The following is a 16,590-nucleotide window of genomic DNA, read 5'->3' as shown; positions in this document are numbered from 1 at the left end:
CTCTTCATCTCCACAAAACTATCCACACACTCTTCCTTCAAGATTACTCCTACTCCATTTCGCTTCCTGTCCACACCATGGTGGAACAGTCTGAATCCACCTCAAACACTCCTGGCCTTGCTTCCCATCTACCTAGTCTCCTGAAAACGCATTATATTAATTTTCATATCAGCCAGCCCTCGTCCTGTGCTACGGTCCTGACATTTAAAGTCCCTACTCTCACCTGCCTTTCCCATCTCCTCTTCCTTTGTCTTCAGCCAACAGCACGACAATTTCCACCGGTACCCTGCTGGCCAACTGCACCGGAGGCGCTTGTTGCTAACTAGTATGGAAATCTCATTCTTGATGATCCGCATGTTTAATTTGGCAAAGATTTTATACCAGATGCAACTCTGACCATTCATTCTTGGGTTCAGCGTGAGTGCACTGGCTGGGCCTCAAACTGGTATCTTGAACATAACAATGAATTCACTGTACTCAAATGGACTCCACAGTTACCAGATCTCAGCCAATAGAGCACTTTTGGGATGCGATAGAATCAGAGAATTTCATCATAGATGTATATCCGACTAATCTGCATCAACTGTGTGATGCTCTCATGTCAACATGGACAAAAATCTTTGAGGAATGTTTCCAAAACTTTTTTAGGGTCAAATCCTGCATTAGCAAGATGTATCTAATACAGTGTATAGTGTATATAGTAGTATACTATACTATAAAAACATGTACAAGTAGTATTAAACTCATTGTACATAATATTCAGACAGGACAACAGGCAGAAAAATCCTAACCCAGAATCACCAGTTTACCTAACATGCATAACTTTGGACCACAGAACGAAGCCAAAATGCCCGGAGAGAACTCTGTGCAGGCACATGGAGAACACGCAAATTCTACATAGTGAGGCCTCAGCTGGCAAGCAGATTCAAACCTTGGGCCTTCTTGCTGTGAGGAAACAGTGCTGAGGTACTGCATCACTCAATGTTTTAAGAAAAAAAAGTATTAGAAATATTTTCTTTTGTGACACAGGCTATAGGTCTTCCAGTCCGAAAAAAAGACTGAATAGAAACCTGAGGACAAGTACAAAAGCCTGTCAAAAACTAACTTTACCTTTGACAGTCACTGGCCACAGGCCATCCAAATGAAATACGAGACTTTATCAATGCCCATGAATTATTCACAAAGTCCATCAATAATTCCTTGAACCAGTCTTGAGTTTCAGAGAAGAGACAGGTTGCCTATAGAGCGTAGTCTACATGTCAAATAGACCAAAACTTCACAAATGGAAACTATTCCAACCCCCTACAAACACACTTTATCAATATCTTTATTAGATCTTTTTCTATTATAAACAATGGCGAGTTTAATTGAAAAATGCAGAGCTTTGCATGATTCCAAGCAAAAAAGGTAGTCATTACCGGAAAAGAATTTAATTTGTTTCATTGACTTTTGGGGAGAAGCAGTGTGATGAGATGGGAAACAGAAGTGAGCATTTGGCATTTAAGACAGGTCATTAAGATTGTCTCCTGATTACAGTGCAGGTATCTGATTAGGAAGTGCAGTGTTTCACACCTGTCGGGGGGGATGTGTTGAGTGTATGTTATCAGAACAAAGCTAATTACATCCACAGCATTGCCACACAGGAGCCAAAAATGACTTCCTTTTTGATCTCCTAACCTCGCTTATGATGAGTCAGAGGACAAAGTCGTTTCACAGGGCGGGAGTGTGGCTACACCTCCAGCTGAGATTCTGATTAGACTTTGTGTGGATCTGTGATACATTACCCACCCGCTAACTCGCAGTTTTGTTCACTCGGATATGTTTTAGCAGAGAATCACTGCTGTGTTATTACTTATTCCACCCATGTCGTTTTTGTGACAAAGTCACAATTTATAACAGAAAAAAGAATGATGTGGAAACCCAACCAAAAAAAACCCCCAAAGCTGAACTTTGTTACAAATCATTCATTTTATGACCTAAGCTGTCAACTACAAACCTTAATGTGATTTTTAAACAAGCAATCAATTTGCGTAACAGGGATTATTTTTCACAGGCTCTTACAGAAGCACATATGGCAGGATATAAGGCAACACAAATGCATTTAACAAGTTGTCATTGCTAAATTGAACTACACTGTTTTGCTCTTAACTAGTTTCATATTACATAAACAGCAGCACTCAGTTGGCACATTTAAAGAACCACACACACACACACACACACACACACGGTGGTTCAGCTATCTTAGTGATGGCTGAACGACATCTCTAACCCGAACTATCCATCCATTTTTTTCCCGCTTATCCCAGCCTGAGCAGAGAAGCCCAGACCTACCTCTCCCCAGCCACCTCCTCTAGCACCTCAAATCAAATCAAATCACTTTTATTGTCACATCACATGTGCAGGTACACTGGTACAGTACATGCGAGTGAAATTCTTCTGAAAACCTCCAGGCCAGCCGAGAGATATTATCTCTCCAGCCTGTCATGTGTCTGCCCCGGGGCCTCCTCCCGGTGGGACATACCTTGTCAGATGCCTGAACCACCTGAACTGGCTCCTTTCGATGTGGAGGAGCAGCGGCTCTACTCTGAGCCCCTCCCAGATGGCCGAACTTCTCACCCTATCTCTAAGGGAGAGGCCAGCCACCCTTCGGAGGAAGCTCATTTCCGCTGCTTGTATCCGCAATCTCTTCTTTCGGTCACTACCCACAGCTCGTGGCCATAGGTGAAGGTAGGGAAGTAGACTGACCAGTAAAATGAGAGCTTCACTTTTACGCTCAGCTCTCTCTTCACCACGACAGACCGGTACAGCGTCCACATCGCTGCAGCCGCAGCACCAATCCGTCTGTCGATCTCCGGCTCCCTTCTTCCATCACTCGTGAACAAGACCCGAGATACTTAAACTCCTCCACTTGAGGCAGGAACTTGTCCTGCCCCAACCCTAACCATCAAAAATGAATACCTAATCCTAACTCTCACCCTAAACCTAACCATAACCATAACCTAATTGTAAACCTGACACTAAAACCACATTTTGAGCCTCAAAAAAGCCTTTAAACTCGTGAGGACCAACGTGTGTGTCCTCACAAATGACTGTTGGTCCTCACAAGTATAGTAGAATGCCAGTTTTGGTCCTCACAAAGATGTCTAAACAGGAACACACACACATGAGCTGAACTGCAATGTGTTAGATGGGGAGGCCATATCAGCAAAACACTTTATAACCCTTTATAACTTAAGCTATAACTTGCTATACAGACACACAAATCGGTCATCTTATTGTATCAGAGCATTTGCTATAGTAAAAGCTTGCAGCATAGTCTATAGTCTCAGCTGATCAGAGTGTGGGCTGTTGTTTTCTGTACAACAGGACATCTCTGTCTGCATGTGAAGTGGGGAGCAGACCTTTTAGTGAGTACCCATTGTCTAATCAGAGCACTAAAGCGGCACAGACCTGCCCACTCATTACATTTTAGCTCACAATTGCGTGTCTGACAAACGTCTCACTGGCTGGCTTTACAAGCTCGTCCACACAAATCAGTGTGTTATTATGTGCTGCGAGCGCAGAGTGGGTGTTGAATGGTGGCCGTCAGTCATTTCAGATCATACAAAATGGAGCCATAAGACCACTAGTGTGACTGCGACAATACCCGTTTCCACACAACAAAAGTATGAGTGAGAAGATTTTATGTTGATGGCAGATGCTAGGGTGTAGTTCTCTTTAATTACTGAGAAAGCTGGGCGATCAGTGCTAACCTGGCCCGACCTGCCACAAGTTAAATTCCTACATTTTTATATATTAAGGAACCAATTTAACATAAAACAATCATAGAAGAGATCTATATTTGAAAACATAAAAAACACTAAGTGCTTCTGCTGTAATTTAATGCAGCAGTGGGTCACTGCTACACACCAGTGTAGGCTTTAATGTGAAGGTATTCAATGCAGTTACTGATTTATGTTTTTGGAAATTAGACTTAAAAATTATAAATCCAACTCGCATTTGTTTGTTTTAACCTGACATTTTGCTACATATTAAAGCAATTTACAACTGTCCCTTTGCAGTGGTCATAATTTCCTAGGAGTGAGTAAAAATGAAGGGAGAACTAATTTTAAAAGAGATGTTTTGCTGTCCTTTATTACACAGGCCAGGGAGCGTGCCATTACCCGCAATGGCTAAGATCACACATCGTCAGCACTATGGACAGCCAGACGGCTTGGCCAAGAAAACGCCTTGTTACATGCAGACATTTGCAGTTTAACTTCGCAAAAAAAAGCAGATTCATGTGCCAACTGTCACTGACATTTGTTTAAAAAACAACAACAAAAAAAACACACCACAATCCTTACGGGTCTTACGCCAAAAAGTCTGAGTTTTCGGCTTCCTTTAATTACATCAGCAAAACTGCTATGTTTTCATAAAAACAATCACAGTATTGGATTTAAAAAGGTCCGGGATTCTGAAAAGGGAATTTTAATTAGCGCTTTATATTAATGTCTCCACTGCCTTTAGTGGTAAATATCGGCATGCACATGCTGTTGTTTGGTCCACAGCATCACAAAACAGCCTTTACGCTCCAGACAGCACATATCCTCAGACCATGGAGCCACAGATGTGATGCCAGGCAGGGGATTCAGCCAAGCGCGGCAGAGTGCACAGAGAGCCAGAGGCCTGAGAAGACTTTTATCGAGAGGCTGTGCACACCAAAATGTAAATGTTTCGAATACTGTCTGCATATTCACATGCACATAGAGCGGCTGATCTGGATCGAATTCAGCAAAAACAGCCAGACAGCTTAATATATCCAGGGAGACTCAGACGTGCCAGAGCACACAAAAGGGTTTATGATGAAGCCACAATTTTATCTTTCAAATGTCCATGAAATTAAATGATTTCCGAGACACTTTACTGAATGCCTCCATTCTATATCCATTTAAAATAGATTGGAAGAGTCGTCGGAGACGTGTCAAGTAGCGAGGGTAGGTGTAAGTGTAGTTTCAAAAGTAGGTAAAAGTTGACGTTTGCACAAAAGACGTGACGAGACAATGAAACACTTTCAAAACGGTTCACTCTGCAGAGAGACAATCACACTAAATAAATCACTGCTCTGTGAACTGGTGGATGTCAGAAGCTACATACATTGACTAAAATAAGCTTAGAATAAGAAAAGACCAAACAAAGCTTAGATAAAAGGCTGTTGAAGTAGAAAAGCTCTGTTTACACAGCCAATGTGACCCCCCTTATCTTATCAGAAGAAGCAAAAGGGACAGAGAGAGGTAATGCTTTTATCTGTCATCCTCAGGACAAGGAACCATTTTTGGGAAAGTCAATGCCCTGTCATTTGTTGGAGAATTTGGACATGTCATACAAGACAATCTCCACCTCGGACTTAGGAGTCAATAACATCATGAAATGTACTGTATTTAAGAATGCAACAATAGCAACTAACATAAAAGAATTCTGCAAAAGAAAACTCTTCTTAGATGTGACAAATACAGCGTAAGAATCTTAGCTTTGCCACCATCGCAATTTTTAAAACTGTCTTTGCTTTGAAAAGAAAACTGCAGTCGTGAGTTCTCAGAATCGGCTCTCTGAGTAAAAGAATGACAACACCACGGACCGCAAGTTTGATACCATCATGGGGAAGCTCGCGGTTCTCCAACGGGAGATCGAGAGACCAGTGATACACACTGATAAGCACTCACTGACGTATCACCCTCCCCACCCCGGATCCAACGCCACCTCCAACGCTTACCTCCCGTCTGATGTGGACATCGGGTCAGCTGGAGGCGCAGTCGAAAGATTGCAGCGGTCCCAGATCAGATGTACACACTGGAACACTTTCCCATGTTGCTTGTCGGTGTTTATTGTGCTATGGTGTGTTGATATCTGTGCATTCCTGTATTATGCTTCTGTGTTACACATTTCGATGTTTTTTTCTTGCTACCTAGCCTGACCTGTCTCCCCAATGTGATGTTTGTGTATTGTATGTACGGTCGGCAAGGTCTGTCATCTCGGTTGTGGGCAAAAGACCTGCAACTGACAAATAAAGGCTATCTCATCTCAAAAAAGGTGATGGTTTAGTGAGCAGATGGAAGAGGTTACATTTTATGCCAATGCATTTTATTCATTTTAATAACCCCCAAAGGAAATCCACTAATCACGGTGGTCAGCTGCTCACACACACATACTTTATTAGGTAGATTTTTCTAGTACCAGGTTGCCTAGATGCAACGAGTTGCAGTGATACGATCGGCTGATTAGATATTTGTGACAACAAGCATCCAACAGGTATACTTCATAAAGTAACCAGAAAGTGTATATGTGTTTGTACTTAGTACAGCTTTGGTTTCAAAGGTGGGCATGATGCAGAATACTTTACAGACGGGGTTCTGACGCTCACACAGCTCTGACAAGAAATACTTTCTCGTAAACGCACTTTGAATCGAATCTGTTCCAACGCCGAGAATCTATGTTTACAAATGGTAGATGAATGTGACCATACATACACATTCAGTTTGTGTTTGAATTCTGTTACGCAGAGGATGTGTGTCAAAATATGCATCATCAAGTGAGACTAATGTCTAACGAATGCTTGGCTAAACTGTAGGATCTGAGTCTTGGCATTGCTCAGTTGGTTTTAGAGGGACTGAATAGGGTCCGTTCATTGTAGCTGCCAAAAGGATTAGGCTATTTTCTGCTCTACTCAACTCAGCTCAGCTGTGGCCTTAGGCAGGTCTGTTCAAATGGTTACAGTGGAGTGAGAAGTAGAAATAGCTTCATTGTGTGGATGAACACAGAGGTTCTTGAAGCTTTGTAGAGGAGATCAGATGAGCTTTTTTAATATTTCACGTTTTAAACCCTTGGCATTGAGTAAACATGCATTGAATCCTTTTCTTGTCTGCCTTCTTATAATGATGGCAGCCAATACAATGGACAGAAGGCAGGGAAGTATGTTGGGGTAGTTGACTGTCCATCAGAAGGAAACTTTAAATAGTCTGTAACTAGACTGATATTCATAGGCAACATATCTATAGGCAATTCACACTTTCTAATCCAACTCACTTGGATGTCTTTGTGTGGGAGGAAACTTATGTGGAGTTGGAAGGAAATACATCTTTTTTTTAGGAAGAAGAAGAGGACGAGATATCAAAATGCCCATTTTGTTTGTACTATGACTGTTCAGTAGCATTGTAACAATCCAGAAACCCATCGTCTCCTCAGCTGACTCAGCCTTCTGGGGCAATAGCTAATTTCCCACTGTAACCTGGATATCTGGCTCAAGACAATGATTATTGTTTAAGATGCAGAGGAATTTCAAAAAGCTAACAAAAACCTAGATCGTTGTCAGACGGTAATTCATGGTTGCCAGATTGCATTTCAGCAAATGCAATCCCTCTGTTCTTCTCCACAAGGACTGCTTACCTGCATGTAACCAACTCCTCCTGAAATTTGTTTCCTAATAGTATTCTGATTACTTGAGGACTAAAGGTGGACAAAAAAAATCTACTTGTCTTTCCATACAGAGTCTGCATATGCATATATCTATTAATAGAGATTAGACAAGTGCTACTTCCCCTGCCCTAAAAAATCATCATTACTCTGCTTTACGAAGCAATGTGGTGGAAGAGGAAATGGGACTCTTAATGTTGCTATCGTAGCTTAAAACGAGCCTAACCAAATGATGGAGTAACTGAAAAGACAATAAATGAAAAATAGTGCAGTGTGTCTCTAAACAAATTACATAAAATCATCTGTGCAACAAAGCACATTTAAAAGATTTTAAATGCATTTATACTAATAAAAGTAACTTTGTATAAAAAAGCAAAAAGCTTCACCCTGAATAGCATGTTAAACTGGACTTCCTCCACTTACTGCAAACACAACTGGTCCAAAATCAGTCTGTCACTGTATGTCTATTAAACAACACACCGAGAGAAAAAAAAAAGTGATATTGATTGAGTCGAGGTGATCAGTAATGTCTCATAAATTATAAACCCGGCTCACCACCTCCATAAATTACCCATTTAAAATGTTTACAAAACAGCAGCTTCATACTGCAAGAAGCTTTTCTTTAGCAAAAGTAATATCTTCAAAACAGAAAGCCAGAGGATTCAGGTTTAAGAGTGGGTTCTCTGCCAACTTCACCTCTTGCAAGCCTGCCTGGCTGTCAGGAAAATAAACAGGCTTTCCCCAGCAGAATAAACAGACAAGGGAAAGGAGAATTACAGTATTCAGGCTAGATAGAAGCTGGCAGCATTCTAAACAAGAATTGATAAACTTGGTGTAAACAGAACACAGCATTTATCTTCAGCATGCAATGAGCCAGAGCAAATAGGAGAAAATAAGGTTTTGTGCACATGCCCCCTGCAATTTTTAAAAAATATTTCTTTATTCATCCCACGATGTTTCAGGTAATGTCCAAGTCTGATAAAACTTTTGGTAAATTAGTAGCAAACTTTGGTTGTTTATTTACTCGGCACAGAGTATACTTGTAAACATGTACACTAATAGGGGAAGGAGAAAGAACACATGCACACTAATCAGACACATGCGGACTGCACTATTGTTTGACTTAAAATAACTTCTGAAAAACGCACTTGACATAGCAGCAGTTCAACCAATGCCAATTCCACAAAATGCTGTGCTCTAAAATGTCAAGTCAATGCAGCCAGGTACGACCTGCTGTGTCAAACACTATAACAGAAGCATTAAAGCAGACAACACATCAGGAAGCCGTCTACTTTGATTTGTACCCTCCTTCAGCTTTGATTTTTCCTGCATCAGCCTCCAAAGACACAGATTTATTACCTCCATAAAGTCTTAGATATGCATTCAGCCTATGTACAGAAGGGATATAGATTTCCAAATAACAGGACGGGCATTTTTATTTGCATTCGGGTACAAAAATAAGGTTCATTTCAGGCCTTAGCCACTTGTCTTGGCCAAGGACACAGTGCCTGCAGATGGTATTTAACTCTTTTCCTTCTTTCTGGTGTTCAGTCCAAATTTAAATTGGATTGAGCTATGTTTTCAGCCGCTAAGTACATAATAAGACCCAAAGACATAAAAATGTTTTCAGTTGTATTGACAGTAAAACACAAACATTTTGCCTCCGCAGCGAGTGACCTTTCACCTTTCTTTCTCTAAGTATAATTAGGTGAAGTAAAGGTAACATCATGAATTAACTACCAACGTAACTTTCACATGATTAAAGAAAAAAAACAAACAAACCTCAGTTTATTTTCTGTCTGATCATCAAAGAGCTTCAAAGAATTGCTCTTCTGCATACCTAGGGTGCAACAATTGGCTTTGAACTTGAGTTGCTGTTGTCTTATTAGCTTATCAGCTCGAAGCAGTCTGCCCATTCTACCATGAACTCTGGCATCAACAAGGCAGTTTTACCCAGAGAAATGCCGCTCACTGAATATTTCCTCTTTTACAGATCATCCTCTTTATACCTCAGTGTTTCTGAAATACTAGGACAAGCACATCTGGCATGAACAACCATATCTTATTCTAAGTCACCCAAATCACCCCTATTCGCCACTCTGATGCTCCATTTGAACTTCAGCATGTTGTCTTGACCATATGTACCGGGTTGCTGACTAGATATTTGAGTAAATAGCTAAACAGGTATGCCTAATGAAGTGGCTGGTGAGTGCATGCATGATCAAAAAACCTTTAAAGAGAATATGTGTAAGAATATACACTCTCTTTAATGTGTTATCTGCAAGCAATCAAGTAGGAAACTGAAGGAGCAGGAAAAAAGAGCCCCAATAAAAGTTACATACTACTTTACCTCTTAAAAAATGTAACGCATCCCGCAGCCATCTGATGCAAATTAATAATTTAATGAAATTAAAATTAAAATGCGAGGCTTGTGCAGAACGGGTACAATTACATTCCTCTAGTCTGTGTCTTTTTGCTGAAGAAGTGCTTTCATGATCAGAGAAACAAATAGCCACGTTCCACCAAGGACAGAGGAATTTATTGGGGCAAGAGAAGCATGCAAACACTTTTCTTGGTCTTTCTCATTGCCATCATCCAGATTAGCCACTAAACCTTTAGCCTTGAGTTTAACCATTCAGTATTCAGAGGATGATGGGTTGATTTGTAATCAAGGACATGAGGCTGTTTAGCATGCCAGTCATTTTCTGATAAAGACTGTCACTACACACTCTCCCATGCAGGCATATGGATCTCAGTTAATGAAGCCCTGTGAAAGGTTCTCTATAGGAGATAACAGCTCTCCACAGGGAAGTTAGAGAAACAGAGTATATTGTATGTGGGTGGCTGAATACATTTGAAGAAGAGGGGGCAGTAACCAGGTGAGCTGAATTGCCTGGTTATGCATACTGTATGTGCCTTGGGAAACTCAAACCTTTCTCTTCATTTGTCTTTATTTGTTTTTTGTTGGAAAAAAACGAATATAAGCTGTTATAAACAAAACGAAAGAGAATAATGAATCACCACAAAATTAAAACGTTGAAAATCTGCACGGTAGTGTGTAGTTTCGACGTGTGAATAATAGAATGATATGAATGTGGCTGCATTTAGCGAGAGCTTGCCAAGAGAGTGATTTACTGAATTATCCTTAATTTTTACCTTGTCAAGAATTTAGAGGTGGGGGAAATACATAAAATCAGGCTAATCTGATTGCAATATAGTTACTCACTCAAAATATGAATGTTTTTAAAACGCATATATCTCAATTCTGGCAAAAAACAAACAAACAAACAATATTACAGCACAGAAAAAGAAGTAGCTTCGTTTTACAAAAGAACCAAGGTAACACTAATTATAATGTTTGCAAAATAATTATTGCAAGTTTGAGTGACAACACCAGCAAGAGGCTGAAATGCTCATCTACAAAATATGAGTGTCAGTTATTTGATGTTTTAATAGTGCTACTGCTGCTGTCCAATCAAGCAGCTCATCTGTAAATGACACTGAATATCCTGCAATATGATAACATTATTGTTATACTTTGTGCATTTTTCTTTAGCAAAGAAAGCCTACGAATATTCTCTAATTTTCTTCATTCAAGATGTTTACCGAGAGGCTGATGCTACAGCTACAGCTAGCATTAGTGTTCTGTCTAGATCCATCCATCCATTCGCTACCGCTTATCCTTTTCAGGGTCGCGGGGGGCGCTGGAGCCTATCCCAGCTGTCATAGGGCGAGAGGCGGGGTACACCCTGGACAGGTCGCCAGTCTGTCGCAGGGCTAACACATAGGGACAAACAACCATTCACACTCAGATTCACTCGCACATTCACACCTAGTGGCAATTTGAATTATCCAATTAACCTATCCCCACAAGCTGCATGTCTTTGGACGGTGGGAGGAAGCCGGAGTACCCGGAGAGAACCCACGCAAACACGGGGAGAACATGCAAACTCCACACAGAAAGACCCCGGCCTGATGGTGGAATTGAACTCAGGACCTTCTTGCTGTGCGGCAACAGTGCTAACCACCGTGCCACCTGTTCTGTTCTGTCTAGATAATAAAGCTAAAAACTTACGTAGCTGCATGTGTTCCCTCTAGGGATGGGTACCGGTGTCCAAACGGTAGTAACCAGACCGAAAAGCAGCGCACATTTCGGTGCTTTATTTCGGTGCTTTTTTTTCCTGAGCTGTGATACACTTTAGATTCTAGCCAATCATTTTACGTTTCCGAGGATAGTAGGCGGGGCCAGGTACGTACATTCTGTTAGAGCAGAGCTACAGATTAAAATGCCCAATGCGAAGCGGTCAAAAGTCTGGCTGTACTTCATAGCAAAATATGCAAACTCAGCAGCCTGCAACAAGTGCTTTAAGCTGATACTGTGATACTGTCAAAGGAGGTAACACCTCAAATCCGATGAAACACCTGGCGACGCATAGCGTTTTTTTTAAAAGCCCAGAAATGCGCCGTATTTGATAGCTTGCTGCGAGACCTCACACCGAGCGCATCTACTGCGGGTGGGTTGCCTGTTATGCAACATCCCCCAAAAACACGAAGAGGAGAGTCCTGGCCCCTAGCCCTGCCAGTGTAGCAGAAATGATGACGGATGATGGTGGCAGCAGCAGCTGTTCTTCTCTGCGTGAGTAGCTAATTTACGTTGAGTAGGCTAACCACGTTATTACATTAATGCATGTAAGGTGAACTAGCAAACATCATCATAGCTACATGCGGCTGTCCTCTTGTTTGATGGCAGATACTCCCTTCACCCTGGCTAAAAAGGCTAAAATGACCAAAGAAAAAGTGGAAAACAGTTAAACATGAGAGGTTTAGGACAAAGTTTGTGTTTTTTTCCATTGTTTAAGCACTGCTTCCAGCCAAGAGCGATACCATATATGCCCCATAGCTGCAGAAAAGGCTAACATTGTTATATTTTTACAAAAAACAGCTGAACATGAGAGGTTTTTGGACCAATTTTGTGTTCTCCATTCTTTAAGCACCGGTTTGAGCACCGTTTGAGCACCGGCACCGTTTCAAAAGTACCGATTTGGATAAAACCTAAACGATACCCATCCCTAGTTCCCTCACATAAAGCAGAGCTAAAAATCAATATCGAAAATCGATAAAGAACCAGATGGATCAGCAGAATCAATAGTGACACTGGTGTCAATAAAATCGTAACAATCCCAACTCCTAAAATGGAAATTGCTTAAAACGTTCTAGGTTGAGAAATACCTGAAGTTACAGTGTGTAAAATTTCACCACTAGAGGTCAGTAGATTACAGACTGCAGTTAACTGAGCTCTTTTTTTTCTTACATGAGTGCACAATTCTAGTTACAGTGGCTGCTGTAGGACAAAAAGTAAATGTAGTCGGCCAGTCTCCTCTTTATCTCATCTGTCCATATGTGTCCACATCTGTTTACCCCGGAGGAAGCTGTAAAACTTTGTGAAAGGAGTCGTCAAGTCGGTGAAACTCACTTCCACCCGATGAGAACAATAGGTGAGTTGTTGGGGATAACCTGAACTTTTCTGTAGCTAACCACTGCTGTTTTTGCTGATGTTAGCTGCTGTTAGTAAAGTGGATCTAACATTGGTTGACTTGGACACTTGGCAAATAAACTCTCATACGATGTGAAAATGTAATCAAACTGTTTATCAGAGAGAATGTGCACATTGAGTTGACACTTGAGTTCAACATTAGCTTGCATAATGCTGTTTAACTGGCTCAGTGTCAGCTGTCGGGAGACAGGAGGGGGTCACGTGTCTGATCTGCTGACAATAAGTAATTGTGACAATATTGGGAATAAATAAACATTTTTATGCAGATTTTCATGTGGTACAGTCCTGACTTTGGTTCAGGAGTCGAGGACTGAGGTGAAGAGGATTGGGATGATGTTTTCTATAGATGCTGGTCACGTTGTCTCTTTCCTTCTTGTTTTCACTTCTTTGGTGGAGGGGACCTCTGCGCAGATGATGAAACATAGGTATCACCTTGAATCTGAAGGTGCAGACATGAATTAAAATTTGCCTCCACAGTAGGTGAATGCCTACGAGTTCTCTTCTCCTCCACCTTTGACATATTATGTATGTGGCCGATCTCTGGCCACATACATAAAACCTGATTAGGCTGAAGGATGATGTCCATGTAGGACATTGTTATCAAGTGGTCGAGATGGACTTCAATCATATTATTGTGAATTATGTTTCACAAAATGTTTTATGTTTTGCAGTGCATAACGTTTTCAGTAGTCGTCTCTTTTTTTAATGTCAGTCACATCAAATGTAAAAATGGCATATACATTAACCTTGCTCAGCCTTTACACAATTGATTTAAATTACATTTTCTAGACTGTCCTAACATTTGTGTAACCAGTGTTACCGTGTATCATTATGGGCCCAGCTGGAATTTCATTAGAATCTTTCACAAATACAAAATGTATTAAAACCGTGCTGCGATAAATTTTCATTAAAACTCTCCTTATTCACAGCTGGACTGATAAATATCCATGCCGTTATCAGAATTAATACCCCGATTCTGATAATGATGAACACATATTTTATTGATGAAGCACAAATGAATTACTGGCCTTCAACTAAACATGCACTCCCCTCCAAGAATAACTGCCAAGTCAAGACAGAGCATCTCAATAGAAAAACGCCTGAGATGAGAATTGAAAAATCAGCCTTGCGTGTCATCAGTACAAATGAACTGGCCTCCATGACTGTGGAAAAATGCCTTCCTCCGAGTCTCCTCTGCTTTTTGTTGTCCTATGAATATATTCATATAATCTCCTTGTGAGGGGGTTGTGAGCATTACTCACTGTCAGCCTGCATTGCTTTGTGGAGATTTGCATAACTCATTGGATATAATTTGTCCACAGGTCACTCCAAACACCAAAGCTCCACACTGTAGACACAAAGACACACCCTTGCTATTCATTTTATGCTCAGAAATTGATCCAATGTAAGATAATTACTCTAGCAGCTCTACCGACAGCAGCAGTAGAACGTGTGTAAGTGCAAAGCCATGCATTTCATGTTTTTATTATGTTTGGAAAGTATAAGCATGGTGCAGTTTGGGAGCTGTAGTAAACCAGAGTCAGAGAGCAATCCCCTCCAGTAGTGCTTTGTTCGATCAGCACGACAGAGTGGGATCTACGATACACTGACAGGAAAGGCTGGATTCGCTCTGCATGGCTGCTCAAGCTGTCGGCAAGGACAAGAAACAGGCGTCTGTGCAAAAATTGCAGATGCCAGCCTCTTTCAAGATGAATAAATATTGCAGATGAACAGATCATATTTTGGATGATAACAGAAAAAAAACAAGCAAAACTAGACGAACAACAGAAGCTGCTTAAAGTGACAAACGTCAAAGCACCAAAAAGCAACTGTAAAGAAGCAGATTTATTTTAACAGCTTTTAATAATTTCTTTTAAAAACAACAACAACAACTAAAAAAACATTAAGCCCATTGGGCCTTTCATTCTGACCAACTGTAACTGGAAATACTATCCTTTGAAACAAAACTAACAAAGAAAAACAACCATACAACCACAAAAAGACTTAGTGGCACGAAAAGAGAGAGATTTGAGACAAATCCTGCTGTGCATTTCAGAGGCGGGATGCAGCTTCTCATCTGCTCCAGGGGGGATTGGACAAAAGCAGAGGACCATGGCGTTTTGAGAAATGGGGAGAGAGGAGGGGATGAGCGATAAGGATTCATTCTTGCTGACGCTTTAGTGTTCCATCAATAAATTGGGACAAACATGTTTTCAAGTGATCACCAAAGACTGGAAGGGAAAAAATGGTCTGTATTTGTATTTGGGAAGAGCATGAGTTAATGGGGGGCAAGTAAACAAGAGCTGTATTGGCAACAAATAAGTGCTATTTTGGTGGTGGAGCGTTATGGGCTGGATTGATGCTACAGCAACTTGAGTTGTGTGCTGAAGCAAGAAAAAAGGGGAACAGTCTTTCAAGAGATTTCAGAATGACTGCACCCATACTTCCACACTTAAATAATTGGTTTCTGAATGCAAATGCCTGAGCCAAAAGCACTGGACCCAAAGCGGAATCCACTTTCTTTCTCACCAGTCCCTGATAACTACAGCTTTCAGGGAGCAAAATATAACTAATAAAACAAGAGGTGGACAGTCTATTCCAAATTATTTAATCACTAAATAAAAATGTATATTTCAAGTTTGCTAGCACATTACCTGTTCTCATTTCGTTGTGTATATCTTGGTTGAGGGTCAGTATCTCCATCATTTACGTCATAGCTGGCCTCAGGGTCCTAAAAGAGAAATAAGAAAAGGTTATGACACCAATCAAGTGATTTTACATTTCTTTTAAAGAGCTCGCTTAATTGTTTTTTCCTCTGTGACTAAATGTTTAAAAAAAAAAAACCTGAAAAGCTGTCGGTCGGACCTTTTGTGTGCACAAGGGTTTTGGATGATTTTGATACAGCTAATAAAACAAAGGAAGTACGAAATTTTAGTGGCTATAATTCTTACTGAATAGCATGAAAATTAAAATGCATATCAAAAAGTTGCCCTTTTATCATCACCAGTTAAAATAGACATTTTGTTAATTGGTTTCAAAATGCATCGTGTGTTGAGAAGTTTGGGACAAGAACATGTCCGGCTCCATCTCTGCTATTTGAAATTTATGACTTACGTAATTGCTTATGAGGTCGGGATGGTCCTTCTCAATGCCATCATCCAGGATAGTGACCACTACACCTCTTCCTGTGTAGCCCTGAGCCCAGGCTGCTTTTGTATTCAGATCTTGATGTGTTGGGTTGGACTGGAAGAGACAAAGGCTTTTGTTCAGCTGTCAATCTGCCATGACTGACTTTTCCGAGACAAAATGACAGAAAAGGTCTGTCAGTGAAAGAAGGTCCTACATCTTCTGCGAAGACCTTCTCTGCTGCATGTTATTAAAAACAGCATCGCTTGATACACCTGACACCAAGAAGATACGAGGGGAGATCAGAGGTGCTTCATGAACATTTTAAACTCCCATTTTAATGCATCACCCCGGTATGTCTGCCTCCTCAGGATGAGTTGCCCATTGTGAACATCCTACTGTTGTTTTGCTGTCAGTGAAAAAGAAAGACAACCTGTTGCAGGTCAGGCATCTTGGGGAGA

General features: G+C 40.9%; 1 protein-coding gene across 3 annotated transcripts in view; it reads right to left on the bottom strand.

The window, feature by feature from the left end:
• The window catches only part of furinb (furin (paired basic amino acid cleaving enzyme) b), a 102,715-nt gene that overhangs the window by 26,039 nt on the left and 60,086 nt on the right, over positions 1-16,590 (bottom strand). For all 3 annotated transcript variants that reach the window (XM_086298236.1, XM_086298237.1, XM_086298238.1), the window contains exons 5-6: positions 16,118-16,246; positions 15,658-15,734 (exon numbers count right to left, since the gene is read on the bottom strand). In XM_086298236.1, coding sequence (XP_086154362.1) covers positions 15,658-15,734; positions 16,118-16,246 — 206 coding nt within the window. The remainder of the gene's footprint in view (positions 1-15,657; positions 15,735-16,117; positions 16,247-16,590) is intronic.

The sequence above is a fragment of the Aulonocara sp. 'chitande type north' Nkhata Bay genome, linkage group LG7, assembly GCF_057382095.1.
Source record: "Aulonocara sp. 'chitande type north' Nkhata Bay isolate Kocher_YH1m ecotype deep benthic linkage group LG7, A_spYH_male_GT1.1, whole genome shotgun sequence".
In the NCBI taxonomy this organism is placed as follows: domain Eukaryota; kingdom Metazoa; phylum Chordata; class Actinopteri; order Cichliformes; family Cichlidae; genus Aulonocara; species Aulonocara sp. 'chitande type north' Nkhata Bay.
Note: the sequence above shows the minus strand (reverse complement) of the source record. Positions and strands in the feature narration are given on the sequence as shown.